The sequence below is a fragment of the Seriola lalandi genome, unplaced genomic scaffold (assembly GCF_002814215.2).
Source record: "Seriola lalandi dorsalis isolate HSWRI2012SDOR001 ecotype SW California unplaced genomic scaffold, Sedor1 jcf7180002054542, whole genome shotgun sequence".
Taxonomy (NCBI): domain Eukaryota; kingdom Metazoa; phylum Chordata; class Actinopteri; order Carangiformes; family Carangidae; genus Seriola; species Seriola lalandi.
The window spans coordinates 580,761-602,383 of record NW_019525095.1 but is presented as its reverse complement, the minus strand read 5'-3'; the positions used below and the strand labels follow the sequence as shown (position 1 = coordinate 602,383).

General features: G+C 40.7%; 2 protein-coding genes across 3 annotated transcripts; one reads left to right on the top strand and one right to left on the bottom strand.

Moving 5' to 3' along the window:
* Window positions 1-1,387: 1,387 nt before the first annotated feature.
* On the bottom strand, window positions 1,388-8,178 carry lrrc8da (leucine rich repeat containing 8 VRAC subunit Da). 2 transcript variants are annotated; one of them, XM_087176195.1, is made up of 3 exons: window positions 7,875-8,178; window positions 7,576-7,695; window positions 1,388-4,971 (listed from the first exon to the last, which is right to left on the bottom strand). In XM_087176195.1, exon 3 carries the CDS (start codon window positions 4,967-4,969, stop codon window positions 2,411-2,413), a length of 2,559 nt encoding a protein of 852 aa, XP_087032321.1. In that variant the 5' UTR covers window positions 4,970-4,971; window positions 7,576-7,695; window positions 7,875-8,178; the 3' UTR covers window positions 1,388-2,410. The 2 variants fall into 2 exon arrangements, with proteins under 2 accessions (XP_087032321.1, XP_023270580.1); XM_023414812.2 differs by lacking the exon at window positions 7,576-7,695 and having other exon boundaries at window positions 7,875-8,177.
* Window positions 8,179-13,166: 4,988 nt separating this feature from the next.
* Window positions 13,167-21,453, top strand: gtf2b (general transcription factor IIB). The gene is made up of 7 exons (XM_023414750.2): window positions 13,167-13,261; window positions 14,545-14,657; window positions 16,703-16,836; window positions 17,176-17,322; window positions 18,931-19,060; window positions 20,064-20,345; window positions 20,908-21,453. The coding sequence occupies exons 1-7, from the start codon at window positions 13,245-13,247 to the stop codon at window positions 21,039-21,041; spliced, it is 957 nt and encodes a 318-aa protein (XP_023270518.1). The 5' UTR covers window positions 13,167-13,244; the 3' UTR covers window positions 21,042-21,453.
* The last annotated feature ends 170 nt before the right edge of the window (window positions 21,454-21,623 follow it).

Below are 21,623 nucleotides of genomic sequence, written 5' to 3'. Positions count from 1 at the left end.
GTGCTTCAATAAATGATCTTCAACAGTTCTCACTGGGGACAGTTTTTACCCTGGGGCGCCCAGTGGGTTGATTTAGTCATGGATAATAGAAAGGTCAAGTCATTCCTGGCTTAGCTGACACTGATCCATCTTTGGTCACCACTGCAAATAATGTGAATCCATCAAACCTTTATACAGGCTCAGTTATATTACACTACAGGGTTAACACTAACTTTACAATGAGGAAACTGGAATCTGCGCCTCAGCCAAGTTGCAGATATTGTGGTCGTAATGTCCCTTTCTGTTCCTGAGTTTCAGTGTTGAGTAATAGCAAGAAGTGTTTAGAATGTCATCATTTTATCCAGAGGTCACAGTAGCATGTGCAGCAGACATGAGCATCTGCTGACAGGTGAATTAGACTAAACAAAGACTAAACAAAGTCAATGTGTGTAGACAGAATAAGCTGCAGTATGTGCTGTAGCCTTTAGCGCCAGGATACAATATCTCAAGGACGGGTACATCGTGATGTAAGCTCTTGGGAAAAGTTCAGTTATTCAGAATATTTCTGCAAGGCCATCAATTAGTGTTGAACAGAGGGCTACATACATGGACAACACACGTGACCTCTGCGACCTGGCCAAGATCTACACAGAAACAGTGAAGGTATTGTTCCTCCTCAACAGGACTCAAACACAAACAATGCTACTGGTTTTTAAGTTCCCTGTCAAATCCAACTCATATACTGGAGAATTTACTGATAGGAATCATACATTTAGCAGAAATATCTTCTGTAGGATCGTATGGATGAATGAGCTCAAGACATCTATTCTCATCATATTAACATTAGACATCTGGTGAAAAAGATTATGGATCATGTGGGTTAAGCCTCACAAAACCAGAAGAAAAAAAAAAAACTGTGATGTCAAGACAAAGACCAAAGCATCTCTACTGTGAACAGTGACCTGGAAGCAGATAATGTGGACTGATTTAACTGTTTCATTGTAGATTCAGCATGTTAATGTCATGATCCTATTCACTGTGAACAGCTGAGGTCACTGTAACCTCAGTCACAAAAGAACTTTACTTTACTTAGAGCCCCGAGGGGGACATGAGCAAAAACCCTTATTTTGTAGACAGGAAACAAAAGGAAGAAAGAAATGCAAATTTACATGTTAAGTACAATATGGGAAGACTTTTAACATATTACACTTGATGAAAATGCATTTGTATGTTTTACATATATAAGGGATTTTCTATTTAAAGCATCATATTTACTTTCCTTTGAATTTACTCTGATTCCTCAAAAATGTGTTTTCACAACTGCAGAGACCTGTATGTCTATTTCAGCATTGAGACTGTAGTTGAGTTCAGCGGAGTGTACTTGAAGTGGATGAATAATGATTAGACATTCATCTAAAATCTTGTTTTATTGTGCCATAAAGTTGTGAACTTTGAGCTTAGGGTCACTGAGGTGTTACAGCAACTCCCAGGAACACACATAATTAGGCCTACACAGAAATACATAGAGAAGAAAGAAGGCAGACATGTTTCTCGTCAGTACATGATTCTGACATGTAGGATAATCAGTCTCACCTGTGGTCAGTTTCATCACATATTTCAAATTTTAAAGCGTGATTTTAAAAAAAGATAGTTTTCAGATTTCCCTTTTATCAGCTTACCATTGTCTGAGAACATATTATCACAAAGGACATTCGCTGATCTTTAAATCGTTGGGTTTTCATTGTGCAAACGAATTACTATAGGCCTTAGTGTACAATCTCTACAACAGTAAGGTGAAGGTTCATTTCTGGTGCTTAGTCTCCACTGGAGTTTACTACTCTATACTCACTCTGTTAGCTACAAGACATCAAAGAAAATAAAGGTTATATGATTTCAACAAAAGGTAAATACTACCAAGACAGGAGCATTGCATTGTGTCTGCTTCCATAACGTATAGAACTTGTTCTGTGGATAATATCTTGTTTGAAAAACTGACAAGACGACATGAAATATTCATATTTGGCCTTAAGTTTGTGAAAGTCCTCACTGTAAAAAAATAGCAGCAGTTAAGGCAAAAGATTGTTCCCCATGGTAACAATTATACCTGAGTACCTAAAACAATAATGATAAATCTACATACTGTGTCATTGGAGCTGTTTTGGTCTATAGAGAAGCTAAATTTCTAATCTTTTATTAAAGCTATGGAAAAGCTAAATGACGAAACAAATTGCTGAATTAGATACGTACTCAACAACAAAAAAGCAATCTGTGTTGTTTTAATACAAAAGCAACTAAGAAAACCAATTAAAATAATTAAGAGAATGCATTCATTTTTGTGGATATTAGAATAATAAAAAGTCTCTTCCATCCATTATACAGGCATGTTATGAACCGCCAGAGCTGCAGGCCTGTCAGTGTTGTGGTTTTTGTGCTATAAGCCACTTGTAAAGGACACGTTGGTCTCTCGGCTGATACTCTCCTTGACTTCCACAGGCAGCGTGTCAAAGAGATGGTCCTCCACAACCAGGCAGTTTTTGCGCAGCAGGCGGCAGTTTCCGAGCAGGGCGGGCAGTCTGTCCAGACAGTTTCCTCTTAGCTCCAGCTGAGTGAGCTGGACCAGTTGACCCACAGCCTCCGGCAGCACGGTGAGTGCGTTGTTCCCCAGACACAGCACCTTCAGCTTGTTGCATCTGAACAGAGGCTTGGGCAGCACCTCCAGCTTGTTGGAGTTGATGGCTAAGTGCTGGAGGTTGTGGAGGAGGCCAACATCTGGAGGGAGCACTGTGATGGAGTTGTGGCCCACATCCAAGTGCCGCAGTTTAGGTAGAGTGAACAAGGCTGGAGGCAGGGTCTCCAGTTTGTTGTGTGAGAGGTGGAGAGACTCTAGAGACTTGACCTGCCCGATGGAGTGTGGGATGGTGATTATTTTGTTGTGCCACAGTTTAAGGCACGTCAGCCTCTTGAGGTGCTGGAAGCTGATGATCTCCTCTATGGTTCGGATGTTGTTAGATTTCAGGTCAAGCTCCTGTAAGTTGGTCAAGCTGAAAATAGCGTGGGGAATCCTCTCTAGTTCACAGCTGTACAGCTCCAGTTCAATGAGACTCGTCATCTTTTTCAGACTATTAAGTACCAGCAGTTTTGTACCATCATTGTGTACGACTAATTTAATCAAGTGTTGCGAAAGCTCTGTGATGTTTGTGGGCATCTTAGTGAGGTTGCTCTTCAGGCACAATGTCTTTAAATGCCTTAAATCTCGCATTGGCTCTAGACCGATCATTTTGTTATTTTCTGAGCTCAAGTTGCCAATGAGGTTAAGCTCCCTCAAATTCCTTAGCAAATACACCCAAGCTGGGATCTCGGCAACATCTGTGAACTTGACATGAAGACAGCGAAGATGGTCACGGAGGAAAGCAAAACCTGTCTGCTCTACTTTGGCGGGACAGTGGCAGAGATGCAGCTCCTGCAGGCTGGTCATCTGGGAGACCTTTGCCGAGAACCTCACCTCGGGAATCAGCTCCAGTTTAAGCACTTCTAAGTCTGTGAGGTCAAACACTGCATTCGGGAGTCCAGAGAGCATGAAAAGGTGCAACTCCTGCTGGTCTTGTGCATTACGGGTCACAAGCTGCCTCAGTTTTTCAAAGGTCCACTCATGGTTGAGGCTGATCTCCCTCAGCTTGTTTTCACTGACCTCGGACAAGAAGACACCAAAGCGCTTGGAGTAGAGCTGGTCATATTGGTCAACCATGTGTAAGAGGAATGCAAAGTCATTTTTGACATCAGGAATGTCACTAAAGCTGCTCTCTTCCCTGACCTTCTCGAATGAGTACTCTTTCAGAGGTCGTCGAAACACCCAGAAGAGAGAGTACAAGCACGCCATCCCATAGATCAAAATCAAAGCCATGTAGCTAATAAGCAGCTTATTTAGCATGAACGCCATATTGTGCGTACAGAAGAACTTTCTGTATCCTGTTAGCTGTTTAACATCAGGTTCACAGCTGTGCTTAAAATTAATCTTGGCCATAAAGGTTGATGTGTAGGACAATATCAAAATAAACTTGACAGTTTTGACGATGGTCTGTGCTACATAAAGCTTGTAGATGAAATCACTGTCCTCCACATGAGCTCTGAATTTTCTCACTTTCTCAAACAAGGCTTTAGCCTGCTCCCCATCTTTTTTGTCCAGGATTGTCATACTACTTGGGACCTCCGCGATGGGCTTATCTGCAGAAAACTTCACCCCGAGCATGGGAGTGGATGAGTTGACACCCGCGCCGTCATCCTTCCCCTCTAAAGATACCTGCTTTGGTACTGAGGAGGTGCCGGTAAACCTCTGTTTGTTCTCCTCCGAGTCCTCACAAGCTGTTTCAGACAAAGCCTTCGTAGTCCAGGGAGACTCAAAACATCTACCTAGTATAGAAACAAAATGCTCAATCTTTGAGCTTGTTTTGGGGTATTTGAACCAGAAGTTGCTACTGACCATGAGAACAAGTGTGTGGATGAGAGTGAGGTATGGAAAGTACTTGGAGTACCAGGGCAAGGCAACATGGTAACATATTTGGTTGATAAAGATATATTGTTGATAGTCCAAATTGGTCTTGACCCCCGTTGGTTGAGGTTGATTGGCATATTTCTCTGCCACCACAGTGTGTTGGTGTGTAACGTGGATCTCATGGACAGCTTCATCTGGTAAGTCCTTGGTGACAAATGGGAGGGTGGTTACCACAGGGGCCCCGGTGGCTGCAGATGAAGCTCCTTCGTGTGCGTTCTGCTGGGCGAATGAGTCCGGTTTAGGTCCTGAGGCCTCGTCTGGATCCTCCAAACAAGGAAGGCAGGCCACCTGGTCCTTGGTGATCTGCATGGTCATGGCGAATATGGCCAGCATGAGCATGACCAGCCCCAGGTAGTCCATGAAGACATCCCACCATGGCTTTAGGATGCGGTACGTCGGCTGGATGTCATTCAAGGATGCAACCTCAGTGAGTGTGAACATCACTGCAACAAATAGAGGAGAGTCACTTAATGTACTCAGAGTATTCTGCACTTAAATCAACTGTATGTTACATTAACATGCAAAAAATTGACTCAATCATTTGAGTGATTTTGCAACCAAAAAATTCCAAACATTTTTATGTCACTGCACATGTACTATCTTTGGGTTTAACGCAGTTGGTTGGAGAAAAGACATATAAAGAATTTACCTTGGGCTCTAAATTTTCTCTGTGTTTTTTAAGTATATTTTTTGGGCTTTTGTGCCTTTATTGGACAGGATAGTAGAGAGAGACAGGAAATGAGGAGGCAGAGAGAGGGGGAATAACATGCAGCAAAGGCCATCAGATGTGGGACTTGAACCGGGGCCAACTGCAGTGAGGACTGTAGCCTCTACACATGGGGCGCCTGCTTAGACCACTACGCCACACGATGCCCCAACTTTCTCAGTTTTATGACATTTTAAAGAACAAACGAGTGATAGAGAAAATAATTCACAAATTAATCTATAATTGCTAATAATTGGAGCCGATTTAAAATGGTTGTGAAATGTCTCTGTTTAGATTACTTTCAGGAAACAAAATTTTTTTTTAAAAATTAGCCAGCACAAACATACACAAGGAAGTTAAAACCTTTCTGGGGGGCAAATCCACAGCAGATTTCCATGTCGTACTCCCTGCTAAAGCTGCTCGACTAACACGTTTAACCCCCAGCTCTACATGGTGTGAACGTGTAACTGTGAAGGCACCGCTGAGTGTGACTCTGCTCCATCATTTTATCCTGGTGTTGTAAAAACTCAACTCTCACTTGCTCTCACTTCTCAGTCCAGTTTCATTGAGGTAAGTTTTAATTATGTTTAAACACAGAGCCAAGATTGTGCTAAATTAGGACTTGTTACAACTAGTGGTTACTGGAACAATGTAGTGTCCTTTTATGTGAGCATAAGGCCACCAACTGTTCTGACTCACTATGATATTTGGCACACACATATTCATTCAGTGAATCACTGAAAACTGTGCTTTTTTTCCCCTTATTTAGAAGATGTGGCACTTCTGTATCATGAGGGCTGCCTGTATCTTCTCTCATCCGTTTTCTTGCTTCTGACCCAAAGAAACACATTTAAAGCACCATTTCTAATTTAGAAGTTTTTATGAATAAATGAATCAATAAATGATTTGTTGTTTGATCTGTACTCCAAAAAGAAGGTATTTCCTGCATGTGAATAATGTAAAATTAGGGCATTTCTAAGAAGGAAATATATATATTTGACTTTATCCTGTGAGGTGTGAATGGTATTTTTTTTATTTAAAAGATAATTTTCCAGTTTGGCTCCTGTGTGTCCAAAAGAAGAATTTTCAAGGTTTGAATATTTTTTTTCTTGCAGTGTAATATGCAGAAATTGGCCTCTATTTTGAGGGTGATAGTATCAAATGTTTTGGTAGTTCTCACTGTAGTTGACACAGATTTTACCTGCAAAAACCAACAGGAACAGAATGAAAAGATTGAGATAATTAACACACCTATCCAGCAGTATAGTACAGTACTAACATACTTGCCTTGGTGTGTAGCTGGTGTTATATTGGTGTTTTCTCATAGTGCCATTTTACTCAACAACAGGCCTCTTTCAAAGATCACATCTGACATGTCACAGAAGGCAAAGCACAGGTGTAAATTATAAAATTATAACAACGGCTAAATGGTGTTGGTTTCCTGTTGTTGTGCAGGCTGACTCGCTGTCACTGTCACACTGCCATGGCTTACTGGGACACCTGAACAGAACTGAGCCATTGCTAATGTTCTTAGTAACACCTGTGCCTTTCCTACTGTGACATGTCAGAGTGTCTGCCATGCAGAGGGCCTATACAGTCGGCTAAATTTGATTAAGCTGGAGTGGTAGGCAGTGCTGAATGCATAGCTCCTCGTCAGGTCATGAGTTCGCAGCATTGTGCTTCATGGAAGTTTTAGTGTTATATTTTGCTTCGATATCTCCCGTTCTTTATTGTGTCACGATGTTTACATTGCTGTCAGGGAGGTCAAATCATACTAAGAGGGATGGTAATTGTTGATCATAAATTTATGTTCCATCTATGTTTAGACTATATCCAGGCAATGCATGATATTTAAGGATCTAATTATGTTTACAGACCACACAACAGCGACAAGTTCATAGTGGCTTCAAAGTGGTTTGTAACACAACCCTAAACCCTCCCTCGGTTTTTCTTAGCAGATGGTGTAAGAAACAACCAAATGAGCAATGGAAAAAAAAAATTAAAAAGCTTTGTGCTTGAGGGCCCCCAGGAAAGGGCGAGCCCCAGCGCCACAGGCGGGGCACTGGCAGCAGAGGCAGGGGGGGGGGGAGGCCCCTTCCTCTGAGAGCGGGGACTGAGTCAGAGATAAAGATGAACTTCACAACGTCTTAAAGGCCACTGCACTGCATGTTAATGAAGATAAATTATGAGTTTAAAGTTACAGACAGTTATGTGTGAACTAACTTAGAGTCAGATCTGAGACTAACACATGGGCTCCAGACAGCAGGGAAATAGGTCGCAGTCTGGCCATGTGGAAAACATGTTGTGTGCAGTTTTGTATTTAGGCAGAACTGTTTCCTACCACAAGAGAGAAAAAAAAACACGTTTCTATAGCTGCTGGATGGTGAATAATTGGACTGCTTCCCTCACGTGAGAGGTTCTTGCGCAGTAAGTTATCTGTTGGTGTACTGGGTCAGGTGACCTGTTGAAACATGTGAAATTGAGAATCGTCATGTGTCCCGGCGTTAAACATTCACACCAGGTAACCAGTTTCTTCTCTGGAAATCATTACCTCCTCGGCCACGCGGGAAGAGTCAAGTTATTGATTATTACTATGCTTTGGATAAATTATTTAAAACATAGTAAGAGAAATATACTTACTGTCTGTGTGGTGTTATCTCAATCCAATTATTTCTTCCTCAGCCTGCATGCCACTTTTCGCTCCGTTCTTCAGGTGCGCCTCTAACCTAATTTCTCAACCCCGTTAAAAACTGCGGGAATGACGCCGGTGTGTAAAACAAAGCTCTAAAGAACATTTGCTCGTGACAGCACGGTTCGTCGGTTACATCCCTCATACCTGAGCTCGCGGAGCAGAGCCGGCAGTGCGTTGGACAATATGCGCAGACAGACCTCCGGCGCAATATATTTCTAAGAAAAGGTAGATCCAACATGGAGCCGCACAGACCGCTGTTGTGGGTGTTATGGGCGCTTCTCATTGGAGGATGACATTACGGCAAGTTCCCGAAGACACCGCCTGCGAGCTTATCTGATGCGGCGTTCACAGCGTATCGGAAAAAAGTGTTACAGGCCAGCGGCTCGGCTGAAAAGAAACGAAAGTTTATATTTAATAGCCGATATTATACACCAACAATGTATCAAATGACAACGTGAAAACAATGTTACAACGTGAAAGAGGTGGTTCGCAGTGATGAACCTGCAGAGAGTTATCAGCTGAATCCGCAGCTCTCCTCGGCTTTATGGAGAGTGAGTTACAGCTCTTTGTTCAGCTGTCTGGCCCGCAACTTTGTGGTGTCCTTTTTTTAGCAGGACACCATAAAGCTAAATAATAAATTAAAAGTAAATAAATAAATAAAAAGCAGAAGACAGATACAGTGAAGGACCAGCAGGTGAACGTAGCAGCGGAAGGGGTTAGTAGAGACCACATTGAAGAACAGAGCTAATAGAGAGTGAACATTGGACTTCTCCAGGTGAACAGAGACATTACTCTAAATAAAAGCTGGTGTTGCCTAACCACTGAGTGAATAATATGCAACAGTTTGCTTGCAAGTTCGTCCTGCGGGTGATGATATGATATGTCAATATGTTCACAATGGGGTCTTTCTTATGTTCCCAGGGTTGCACAGATTTATGTGAAACATAATGATAAATATAATATAATATTCCCCAGCTCTCTAGCACATTATAGGAATCTGAAAAAGCTCTGTATTTGCTCAGCATGACATGGACTATTGTGGGAACTTGTCAAAGGGAGTTTCTGTTCCCCCAGCACTGATGTATGGCTCTCAATATAATAAGCCTACACATGTGAGAACCTTTGAGCTTGTTAGGGGGCAGGGGTATTTTTCCAATAAAAAATGGATAATGTTCATTAAATATTTTAACTTGAAACTTGAAACTTGAAAGGCAGCCTTCACCATACGTTCAAGCAAAAAGAGGACGTGTTGGTTTCAGCAGGGGTTAAGTAGAAAGAAAACATTGAGATTACGAGCCTATCTTTGAAGATGCAGCTGCTGCTGCTGGGTAACAGTTAAAAATGTTATGCAAAAGGTTTGCAGGGGACTATGTAACCAAATCACAAAAGCAACAAATGGGCCAGTGGAGCCACAAATGGCTTTACATAGACCCTTTTCAGGGACATCTGACATGTCACTGTAGGACAAACACAAGTGTAAATAAGGAAATAATGAGGCTTAATGTTGTTAGTAAAACTTGTGCTATTCCTACTATGATAAGTCAAAATGTCTGCTGTGAAAAATGCCTATTTAATGTTGTACAGTATATAGCAAACAAAGTGATCTCTATTACAAATTTTGTAAGTATTCAGCTAATGAAAAACAAATAATGTGTTACAGAAAGAAGATGAGCTTTTATAGGGTACCAACTGAAAACTGAGTTCTCTTTTCTACCATCTTTCCAACGGGACATAAACGCAACACCAGCTTCCCCTTCTTTGTTTCAATCTCAGACACCACAAAATGTGTGTTGTTGATGGCTGAAATAACTTTGCTGAATAATTAAGACCTAGACTCACATGTGCATTTTGTCCACAAGACACGTGTTTGACATGCTGCACCATATTAGTCAAACTAAACTGTTATTATCACATGTACTGATAACGCAACATTGTTTATCCACTGTGCTACTATCTGTCTACATATTATTCTGTCTATATGTTTTATTGGTAATGATGAACTCAACTGTCAATAGGACCCTGAGTGCTGAACTCATGCATCACTTCCAGCTCTTTCTGGATTTGGTTGGTGATGCACTGGGTGGAGGAAGTGTCTTTTCACTTGCAACCAATACAGGTTTCAACCGGTCCTGGGCTGCTGGCTGTTGGCACTCTGTTCTCACTCACGCTTACCCGTGTACTTTGAAAGTAAGAAAGAAAAAAAAAAGGAAGAAAGAAAAGCAGCCACTGGGGCGTGTAGTGTTATAGTCTGCCAGATTACAAGATCAGATGTCGAGGTGGTGTGTGACCGTACAAAAACACATGCAGAGTAATTACACTGATGATTGATTTTGTCTGTCTTTTTTTTTTTTTACAGGATTTGTAGAAACCAGGTAAAATACATACAACATAGTATATCAGATTGCCTATTTCTGATGTTTGTTCAGAGTTGAGTGACTCAATCTTGTGATAGCCAAGTTATAGTGGACCCTTAGTGAATGAGAAAAGTCTTTGACAACTGAGTATATACTCACTATGGTCACATAAACTCCTTCCTTATTGCCAAGATATTAATAATAAAGTGTTTATCTGATACAAATTTATGCAATGACCTATAATGACCCTGGCGTTGTGTTGTCTGTATTGCATTATATCTGAACTTGGCTGAGGTCGGTGCGGTGAGAGCAGGTATAAAGGTATAAGGATGTTGTAATGAACCAGTCATACTGGGTTGCAGCAGGCACAGTGGTTGGGCAGCATGGGGTTTCCTGCCGGTGGAGGTAATGTGGCCAAACAGCTGAGGAGTCTATGATTCCCCTGGCAACCAGTTCAGTGTGTTGAGAATTTGCCCAGTGAGCTATAAATTATTCAGTATGGATCTCCCTCTCTGATTTGGAATGGATACACAGGGTAGTATCACACCTATAAACAATAGCTAGTGGTTAAACTTTACATCACATATATACACCTGTGATGTCTTTGTGAGGAAGCTGCAAAAATTAAACAGTCATTCAAATTTTGGCAAAAGCCACAAACCAATAACAAACCCACACAAATAAATCTGTTTCTATGGTAATGAATTAACTCTGTGCACAGTAAACACAGAGGTCTTACCCACTCACAGTGGGGGTAGTAAATTGAGGATTAGGTTGGGGTTAGTGTTGGGCATGTAGTGGGGAGGACTTGGGATTGGGATGTGCGCCTGTGTGTGTCAAATTACATGCATCACTCCGGGCGCTTGCACACATGCTGTTTGCTTGTGTGTTGATCCTTTGTTATTACTTAAATCAGTCATAAATAAAAATGATGCTTGATATGATGTTGCAGTTGGGAAATAATGAATAAACAGCCCCTGAGGTGTTTGAGGATAGTTAGGACCATGTGTGAATTTGCATGTGTGTTTGAGACAAAGAAACACAGCCTGAGAATACATGCTTGTTTGCATTTTGTGTACCTGTGATGTGCTGCGATCTGTAACCTTTTCTGCAAGTTTTGTTCCCACAGTCAGACTCAGTCAAACAGAGGTTTTTTTCACTGTCAATAGTATTAGAAAAGTAAGCATTAAAGATCTGTGATTGCTTCTCAGGCACACTTTTCAGCCAAACACTGGTTTCAACAGTTAAAAAAAACAGCAACTTAACAGCTCATGGTGCACACATTCTCACACATACTCGTATTGCTTCTTAATCAGCTGCAGAACACACAGAGGTTTGGTTATTGCTTATCATTTGCAGTGTTGATGGGAGGACCACATCAAGGCTGTTTTCCACCAAGTCAGATTCACTCACATTGGACTCAGACATTCACATCACTATGAGCTGCCAGCACTTGCCAGATGTCGGATGAGATTTCTCAGCCCAGATTTGTACTCAGCAAAATGTGACTGTACTTTGTGGCAGGCTGACTCAGATTTTTCACTATTGGAATAAGTAGATTCTAATATGAATAACCTGAAAATGAGAGATCAGTTCTGAATTCTCTGTCCATTAAACTAATCACTGTAATCATCATCCTGGAATAATGAGTGTAGTGCTAGGCCAGTGAGACTTGGCTGTTTTCCAAACCTTGCACACTCTTTTATTTAGCGCCACCTGGTGTGTTCTTGGTGCACTGGCATTTTTTATTACTGGTACTGTTGAGGTTATCATAATGCATTACAATCATTCATAGTTGACTTCAGTTTCCAAAGAAGTGTATGACTTCTTGTAAAGGTTATAGAGATAAGTTTTGTTGTCACACATAGCAAGTATCGTTGGTTTATGTTTAGTCATAGATATTTCATTTACATACAGATCTAGATTTGTTATTGTGTTACTCGGAAACGAGACCAAGTCAAGCAACTCTTTGTGGCTCTGTGTGGTTTCCTTCACAGGCCTGGAAAGTATGGTGCCAAGGAGCAGTGCAGTCACAGACTGGTACTGAGTCAGAGACACAGGCTGGCACAGTCACACAGCAATAGGACAGGCCTTTTATATCAGTTTGCTTGTTAGGGTGTAAATCTGTACAGTTTAGAGATTTGTTGTTACAGTAAGTTTTCAGTGACCATTTGTATAACTTTGTCTTAAGAAGTGGAAGTGGCATTTATCTTGTTCTTATAGGTTGGCAAGTGATGGTTTTGTGTTCCCATTTATGAGGCAACCACACTGACATTAAAAAGGTGCTGCTTTGGTCGGGGGTTAACGCTTTGTTTTACAGGTCTGCCATTTGCTTATAATTTCCAAGGAAACTTCCTGAAAATAATTTGTTGAAGAGAGTCTTGCAGGCAATGCATAGTTTGAAATAATACATTAATAACGAATGACTCTTTAGTTAGGTGTAAATGCTTTCCTGTCTAGGGGGTTCTCAGATCTTGGAATTAACAGAATTCTTTACAGGAAGTTTACAAGGAAATCGCTTACGTTTACTTACAATTACAGACCTATTCAATACACTGTGACTCAGTGATATTTTATTGGTGTATGCTGTTATAATTGTGTTTAAGTGTGGTATTGCTTTGTTTCTTTAATTGTTCGTCTTTGGTTGTCTTGGGTGTAGCCTGCCTGATCGCCAGGTTTCGTGGGGGACACTGAGAAATTAAATTTAACATGAATCCATAGAAATATCTTTGAACATCGCTGCATGTTATACCATTGGTACAACTCTATTAATTAGAATTGTTGTGTTATTGTCATTTGAAATCCTGCTTTTACAACAAAGAACTGATAAACACCGAAGCACATTTGGTCTAGTTTGGGCTCTTAGGTTTCCGTACTCAAACAGACACGTGATCAGAAAAAGTTATAAATAGAGGTGCTGCAAGCATTTGTTTCTTTGACACACAGGCGGAGCGAGAGGGTGATATGGCGTCGACAAGCCGGTACGTAGCAACTTTGACTAAATCAACACCATCTGCTTTCTTTATGCGAATGTAACTTCGTAAAAACAATATTGATTTGGACATGATGGGACAAGCTAGTTCTGGTCAAAACAACCCACGCCCTTGTTCGCACCGCTAGGCGTACGATGTATTGTGCTAGGTAGCAGCTAGTTAGCTAGGTAGCTGGCTAGATGGTGCCAGAAGTCACTGTATGTATCCCCGTTACAGCCCCACTGCTCTTCCCCGTCGCTCAATAGCTTCAGCTCGTTACCACGTTCACGTCGCCTCGCATCGTAGGCTTGTTTTTTACCTTTACTCTGTTTAACATCGTGACAAAGCTAGCGTACCGTGAAGCGGAAACTTGCGCTAACATATAAACTCACTGCGGGCTGTGAGTGCTGGATCAGCGCTCCTGCCTATTGTAAACACATGCAAATGTTTTCTGTACAGCATGTGTACGTTTAGCCTTTACGCAACGTTAGTCCACTGGAGCGTGTCTGAAGTTCGTGAATAGACTCTGGCTTTAAGTGGGCACACTAACTAATTATGTTTTCTTTTCATCTGGTGTTTTGTTGTAACTAACTTACAACTACTTTACTACTGATATGACAATTTGCTATTATAGATAAAATGTCTACAATTCTTGAAAACTGCATTGAGCATTTTTCAGGGATGGTTTGGCATTTCATAGACTAAACAATTATTCAAGACAAATAGTAGATTCATCAATAATGAAAATAATTAGTAAGGACACTGATGCTTCATAACTACCTGATCATGTTCAGCTTTGAGTTCAGATTGTTTGATGTTGCCCTTGTGCTGTTAATTAAATTAATCCCAGATTAATAAAACATTTACCCAGATTTATTTCTATCGTTTTCCTTTGTCTGGACTCCGGTGCTGACACTGCCCAAGCCATCCTCAGCCAGTTTGGCCCATTAGACCCATTACAACATAAAGCAGTTGTTTTGTAAGATGTGTTGTGGAAGAATATTCACTCAGGCATATCTTCTCAGCAGCAAAAGGAGGAAAAGAAACTGTAAATGCAAAACACATCTGAACTATCATTATGATTTAAATTTACCCTCCCCCCAGGATATCAAGAGATCAGAATTACATTGGCTGTTATTTTCCATTACATTTTCCTCTCGTGAGTGATTTCTTACAAGGCACACTTTGTTGACATTTTCTGTCTTGACCTCATCATGACCTCTCTCTACCCCACCCATTCAATTTCCCTTTCTTGCATTTTGAGCGATTTGATTGTTGTTATCCTTTTCTAGCGGAGAGGGATTGACCCTTCCCAGAGTTCAGTGTCCCAACCACCCTGATGCCATATTGGTGGAGGACTACAGAGCAGGGGACATGATTTGCCCTGAATGCGGCCTTGTAGTAGGTGAGTATACACTCTACAAAGACATGCATTTTTGCTTTCTAATCAGCGAGGCTTCAGTGTGAGAACACGTCCTTCCTTTCCATTTTGGTTTCCTGTACTTGTTTCTTTTATCTCAACTTCTCTCCGTTGAATTCTGTCATAGTTAGATAATCACACTCGTCAGTCTTCCTGTGCCTGTGGTTTTAGGCAACCATGGTTAAAATAATACTACATTCGAACACAATCTGAGATGACATGCTAGACAATACCACAGTTTGTGGAAAAAAATGTGGAAATCACAGCCACAATAAATATATTTATTATGTAATGTGGTTCAACCATCCTCTGGATATTAATCTACAATGTTTAGCTTGTCTTAAGTCTTATGTTGTATTCACCCAGATCACAAAAACATCTTTCACCACACAAATACAAGAAAGGAAAATGCAAATCTTGTGCTGTTCAAAGAACAGAAAAACTACAATAGAAGTGTCTTATTCCAGAGACATTGTCGATTGTATTATTTTGAATAATCCATACACTTCACTGTTGAGAGTTTTTTCCCCCCATTGCCTGTCTTATGTACAGTAGGAAAGGTTCTTTACAATATAAGTGATCTGACGCTTTAAATTGTCACTCAAACCAGAGGCAAGAATAATAAATATAATATGAAGAAACACTCACCTAGATTAAATCTGAGACCAGAAGAACATTGAGATCAATAAAGAGCAGAGAGGAATGATTTGAAAAAAATATAAAGATAAATGAACATCAGAGAAGCTTCTGAACAAAAAGTTAGCAGTTATTTGTGCTGGTCTAGTATTTTGATTGTGCATTAATAAATCAATTTTTTTTGTGAAGGCAAATACTTGCTTTGCCAGGCACAGATAAAACATCTTTTAACATGTGATGCAGAGTGTAAGACAAAGCTGCAGGGGACACAGAGTTCTCCTCTAACGAGCCCCCTGAGCACAGACCAGGTCAGACAGGAGATGAGAGACGCCAGCCGCTCTCTGATGCAAGCTGAAGCGCCCTCTGTTCCTGCTCCCATAGCTTCGGGTGACCTCTGAGGAGATGAATGTCACTTTGCCTCTAGATATAAGAAAGGCTGATGGATGGTAAAAAAAAAGCTTAACAGGATTAAAATATCAGAAAATCTAATCCCCGACCCTGCTACACGGTTCCAAGAACAGACAGTCATGATAAGTGTAAGAAACTAATGGCCCTGTTCAGACAGTACGTCCTGCCCATGTCACACCTTTTTCCTTTGGATGAACCCATATTTTCTTATGTATACCTGCCTCACTGCAAACAGACAGTGATAAGAAAATGAGAGAAAGGAGAAGGAAGGGGATGATGTGTAAATTGATTGAACCAGATTTACAGCCACAATACTGAGAACAGCAGAGGAGTAAAACTTGGCGAATGCTGTAGCTGAGCCAAAAAGGATCGACACGGTATTTACAGCAGTTGAGTGTTTGCAGAGGGGAATTGTGCTGATTATTGCACCATCTTCTGCTTAATTATTCCGGAGGGATGTAATGCAACCCGATGGAAGAACGGAGCACAAACTGTTTGTCTGTGCAGGTGATTGGCTGAACTTTAAACAAACTGATTGTAAAAATCGATCAAGTTAAGCCTTCAAAAGTATTGAAACCAAAAGTCAAGTTCTAATGTATTGATTTTAACATTGTATTTTAAAGGATGTTGTTTGCAAAGGGAAAAATGTGCCTGTGTTGGAGTGAAGATGTTGCTGGATACTATTACAGAAAAAAGTTAATTTTACATTTCCATTTAAAACAAACTATATTTTGGTTTCTGATGTTGACACCCTGCCTAAAAGCCATGCACTCAATCTCAAAGAATAAAAGCACCAGCGCTCAAACGCAAAGTCTACATTGAAATAAGCTCAGACATTATGTCCATGCAGCAAATCTACCAATTAAAGCTTGTTACAACGAATGTGTAAGACATTGATCGTGTGCCTCCTTTTAGTTCTCTCCAGATTTAGGTTTCCTATTTATCTTATTTATTTTAATTCAACTCTCCAAACCATTTCTCCTCAGGTGACCGTGTAATCGATGTGGGCTCAGAGTGGAGGACGTTTTCTAATGAGAAGGCCCTTAAAGATCCATCCAGAGTGGGAGATGCCCAGAACCCACTGCTCAATGGAGGAGACCTAACCACCATGATCAGCAAGGTGAGAGACAGATGTGTCTGATGAAGGATGACAGAAGATCTCCAGTTGTTTAATCACAGCACTCCAATTTCAATGTGAATATTTTAGATTATATTAGTTCAGATGTGCATGTATAGGTAATGGTGTGCTGAAACACTCATGGCACTGAAAGCTTGGATAATAATATAAGCATTTATCTCAGTATTACCCAGTACATATTTCTGTGCTAAGAGTTTGGATCCCACAGTGATGCAGAAACACCATTGTTATTGTCTTGTCGTAGCAGCACTTGAGTACCACAATCAAAGTAAACCACATCCTCAGAGTTTAACTAATAAACATCCAATGTTTACACCACAGGGAACAGGCGCAGCAAGTTTTGATGAGTTCGGAAACTCCAAGTACCAGAACCGGCGGACCATGAGCAGCTCTGACCGGGCTATGCTCAATGCCTTTAAAGAAATCAGCACCATGGCAGATCGCATCAACCTGCCAAGGAACATCATAGTAAGTTAAAAAAGACCTAAAGCTTCACTGTTTTCGTCTCTACCTGGTTTGGTCCAGACACTTCCAGAACCAGATGTCTTTGTTTAGCGGTAGAAGCTGACACTGATGACAGACGTTAAAGGTCAGCTGACTCAGAGAGTGAGAGAGAAATGAAAACCACGCACATGGGAAACATAGTGAGCAAGGGAACAAGAGAAACGAAATGTGACTTTCTGTGATAATTATGTAATTCTGTGTGATCCAGTGGTTTATAACTGAAACATATGGACACACTGCAGATTAGTGTTAGACCCGTCTTAATTTGGCTCATAGATCAGTCTGATGTAAGTCAGACTGTTTCACAAAAAAAAAAGACTGTCTAATTTTAAGCCAAAAAAATTAGACACCTTAACCACAGACTAATGTTTCCATGGTAACAATCAGTGACACCTGTGCTGGCCAGCAGCACCCAACAACAAAAAAACTACAAAAATTGGTCATAATTTGTAGTTTGCTAACATTATTATGAAAAGAGCATCTAGAGGGGAAAGAGTTTTTAGAGACCGCAGTAACTGCCTCTCCTCCTCTGTTGTCTCATCCAGACCCGTCCGAAAACAGGGTCGTTAAGAAAACTAAACACCGACAGCACCACTTTATTCTGAAGGCCAAGTTGTAGCGCGTGTTGACACGTCACTTGCACATTAGGCTGCATCGTTAAATCGTTGGCAGCTAGCTAACGGCTCAACCGTTAGCATACCAAAAACCACCGTCACAAAGTAATACGTTTTTCTTTTGACTGCTGTCATTCAAACAACCACATTAAAAACATTATTAGCTTAATGTTACGTGTGTTATTTTGGCTGTCATTGTCTGTCTCCCTCGGGAGGCTGGCGGTGGGCTGAATTCTTCCGCTAGACAAACATTTACTGAGGGTTGGATGTGGTGACTCTGTCGGCCATTTTTATTTATTTTTTTTGAAAAAAGTCTTAATTTACCCAGAATTCATTGTACCACAGTCCGATTTAAGACCGTCAAGAACTAAATTGCTTGTGCAACGGATTTATTTAGACCTCTATCTGAAGTCAGACTATTTGTTGTATTTAAGCCAAAGTCAAAGTCTGTCTTTTGTGAAACCGTCCGTCTTCAGCTGAAAGTGACAACCAGACTATGACCTGGGACAGTTGTCGCATATGAACTGGCCTAATCTGGGCGGAAGGTATGTTCATATGCCTGTTTATATATAAAGGGGTTTGTTCCACTAACTGGAAACACTGGCTCTCTTGTGGCAATAATTGGCTTTAATTAAGTAAATAATAGTGATTTAAAAAATGAAATACAAAGAGAGGAAATGTGAGTAGAAGAGCCACATACAGTCACTGGTTGTCCACCTTTATACTGAAATATCACGGCTTGACTGTTGTCGTCTTGTTTTAGTTCAACCAAATTAGGATAAGACCATGTTTAAAAACAGATTTTGACAATTAACCTTCACAAAAACAGTAATCTTGGGTTTGTGAATACAAACACTATTAAATCTCTATTTAAAAAATAATTAATTTAATTTGGGAAGATTGTTGTCAAGACCTTTACTAATAATATGTTTGCTGTAAATGATTTTTTGCTTTACAGGACAGAACAAACAACTTATTCAAGCAGGTTTATGAACAGAAGAGCCTGAAGGGTCGAGCCAACGATGCCATTGCTTCAGCCTGTCTCTACATCGCCTGCAGACAAGAAGGTGTACCAAGAACATTTAAAGGTCAGAATAAACTATTCCCTGTAAGAATTTGCCATAGCCGTATTATTTCACATCCAACTGCTCTTGAATCTGATCAAATAGTGGTACTTCTTAAAATATGCAAACTTGTTCAACAGACCAAATCTCCACATTTCTCACTTGAGAATTTAAGAATTGTTCCTCTTTAAATTCTTGTCTGGTGGCTAGAAATCACGTTTTAACTTCTCGTGTTAAATTAAAATATTTTTCAAAAAGAATTTGTTCAAAATACACATTGATAGCAAAATACACACAATCGTATCAAGAATAGATTATCAGTAATGAATCTTTTATTCTTCCAATTCACTTGTGCTGTATTGTCTCACCGTTAAAAACATTTAATGACATTTTCAGACAGTATAGAAAGAAATTGTGGCTGTGTGATGGAGGCACGTTGATGTATATTGTTTGAAAGTTGCTCTCACCTTTTCCCAGACCCAAAGTCCCTGAAGTGTTTCTCAATGGGGTTTAATGTGTGGTGTGCAATTTACCACTATTATTGCCAAAGGCAATTTGATTCCTGTCCCTAAGGTTTGTCCCTAAGAAGGAAACACACTATATATAGAAGTCAAGGATGCACGATTTCTTCACTTTCTCTTCTCTCGTCTTACTGTGGAGGTCACCGCAGGGAGTGGATAGAAAAAAACTTGCCAGCTCCCTGGTGCTAAGTCTGTGTAATGTCCATTGAGACGATGTGTGAATAGAGCAGGTCATTATCCGAACAATTCACAGCTAGAAAGTGGGTATTATGTTTCTACTCTACATCCAGGCACCAACACTCACCTAAACCAGACAGAGTGTTTCCAGTAGGTGAGAACGCCTCTGACACAACAATCTCCAGTTATGTGCTACGTGTGAAAAGGCAACTCCAGACTATGTCTGGGGCTGTTTCTCACAGCCTGGAGTTCATATGAGAAGACGACTAGAGACTCAAGTTTTCTTTCACTTCAGTCCATCTTACTGAATCTCCTCATTTCCTCCACAGAGATCTGCGCCGTCTCCAGGATCTCCAAGAAGGAGATTGGTAGATGCTTCAAGCTGATCCTGAAGGCGCTGGAGACCAGCGTGGACCTAATCACCACAGGAGACTTCATGTCCCGCTTCTGCTCAAACCTTGGGCTGCCCAAGCAAGTGCAGATGGCGGCCACCTTCATCGCCAGGAAAGCCGTGGAGCTCGACCTGGTGCCCGGCAGAAGCCCCATCTCTGTGGCTGCAGCAGCCATTTACATGGCCTCCCAGGCCTCCGCAGAGAAGAAGACCCAGAAAGGTGAGTGATAATGTTTTAGTCGTGCTGTTGATACTCAAATAGCGTGTTGAGTTTAGACCAAACTATTTTAATTAATGGGCCCATCTGTAAACACTTTGACCATCAAAGTGTCATATGGTTTTATTCAGGTCTTCGTAAGTTGTCCAAAACTGATCAGTGGGAAATCTGCCGAATCTGATGTTGATAAGTTATTGATGATTTATGAAAACGAAAATGTGAATTCTTTCAAAAGTGGAAGTAGTTGGGTGAAACACATCACTCCAGTGAAATGCGTTGACTTTACAGCTGTGCTCCAGTCTGGTAAAAGGGGAAATTGGTAACGCTGAGAGTCCAGTCTGAACTAAGAAAAAAATGTTATCCATCCTGTTGACGTGTTCTTGAGCAAGACGGGGGGCCTCCTTTGAGCTCCAGATGTGATGCTTGTGACGCTGACAGTTTACAGAAAAATTCTCACTTTACTTTCAGTCTTTGCATTTTTGAGCTGCAGGAAATTCTTTTTCTTCTTTGATGTAGAAAATACTTCAAGTCAAACATTTCAACTCTGTGTCTGATGCTTCCACAGAAATCGGAGATATCGCCGGTGTCGCAGACGTTACGATCAGACAGTCGTACCGACTCATCTACCCGCGAGCTGCGGAACTTTTCCCTCCAGACTTCAAATTTGACACACCCGTCGACAAGCTGCCTCAGCTGTGAACAAGTCGCTGCCTACACAGTCGTGATATTTTTTCTGCTGTACTTACAGGATCGTGCTCTTTTTTTTATCCTATTTGTGTTGAATTTGGAAGATTTCTCTTGTCTGTCCTCAGACTTCAAGCCTTCATCAAGGCGTGCTCACAGGAATATAACGGACACACATTCCAGTGCTTAAAGAAACAGCTTGCAGACTGTACTTACAGTATTTCATTTGAGTGTATATACTGTACCATGTATATATGTCCAAGTGGGAAAGTGTAATTGATGCTTGCAAATTTTAGGCTGATTTCATACTGTATACATAAAACTTTGTTTTTGTAGAAAAATGACCAGGTTCTATTTTGTTAGTTTGTTTGAATTGTTCTAAGTAATTTAAAAAAAAAAATTAAAGATTTTCATTAAAGCATGGTAATCGGCTCATGGTTTGAATAACATTTAACATTCATTTACATAAAATCTTTCACTTACACACTTTCATAGATCAAAAGTCTTCAAAGGAGAGGAAACTCCACAACCTCTTTGTGAACATATGAAAACTTCAGATTGTCGTTTTCGGAGTGACTCAGAGGAAGTGAAAACTCT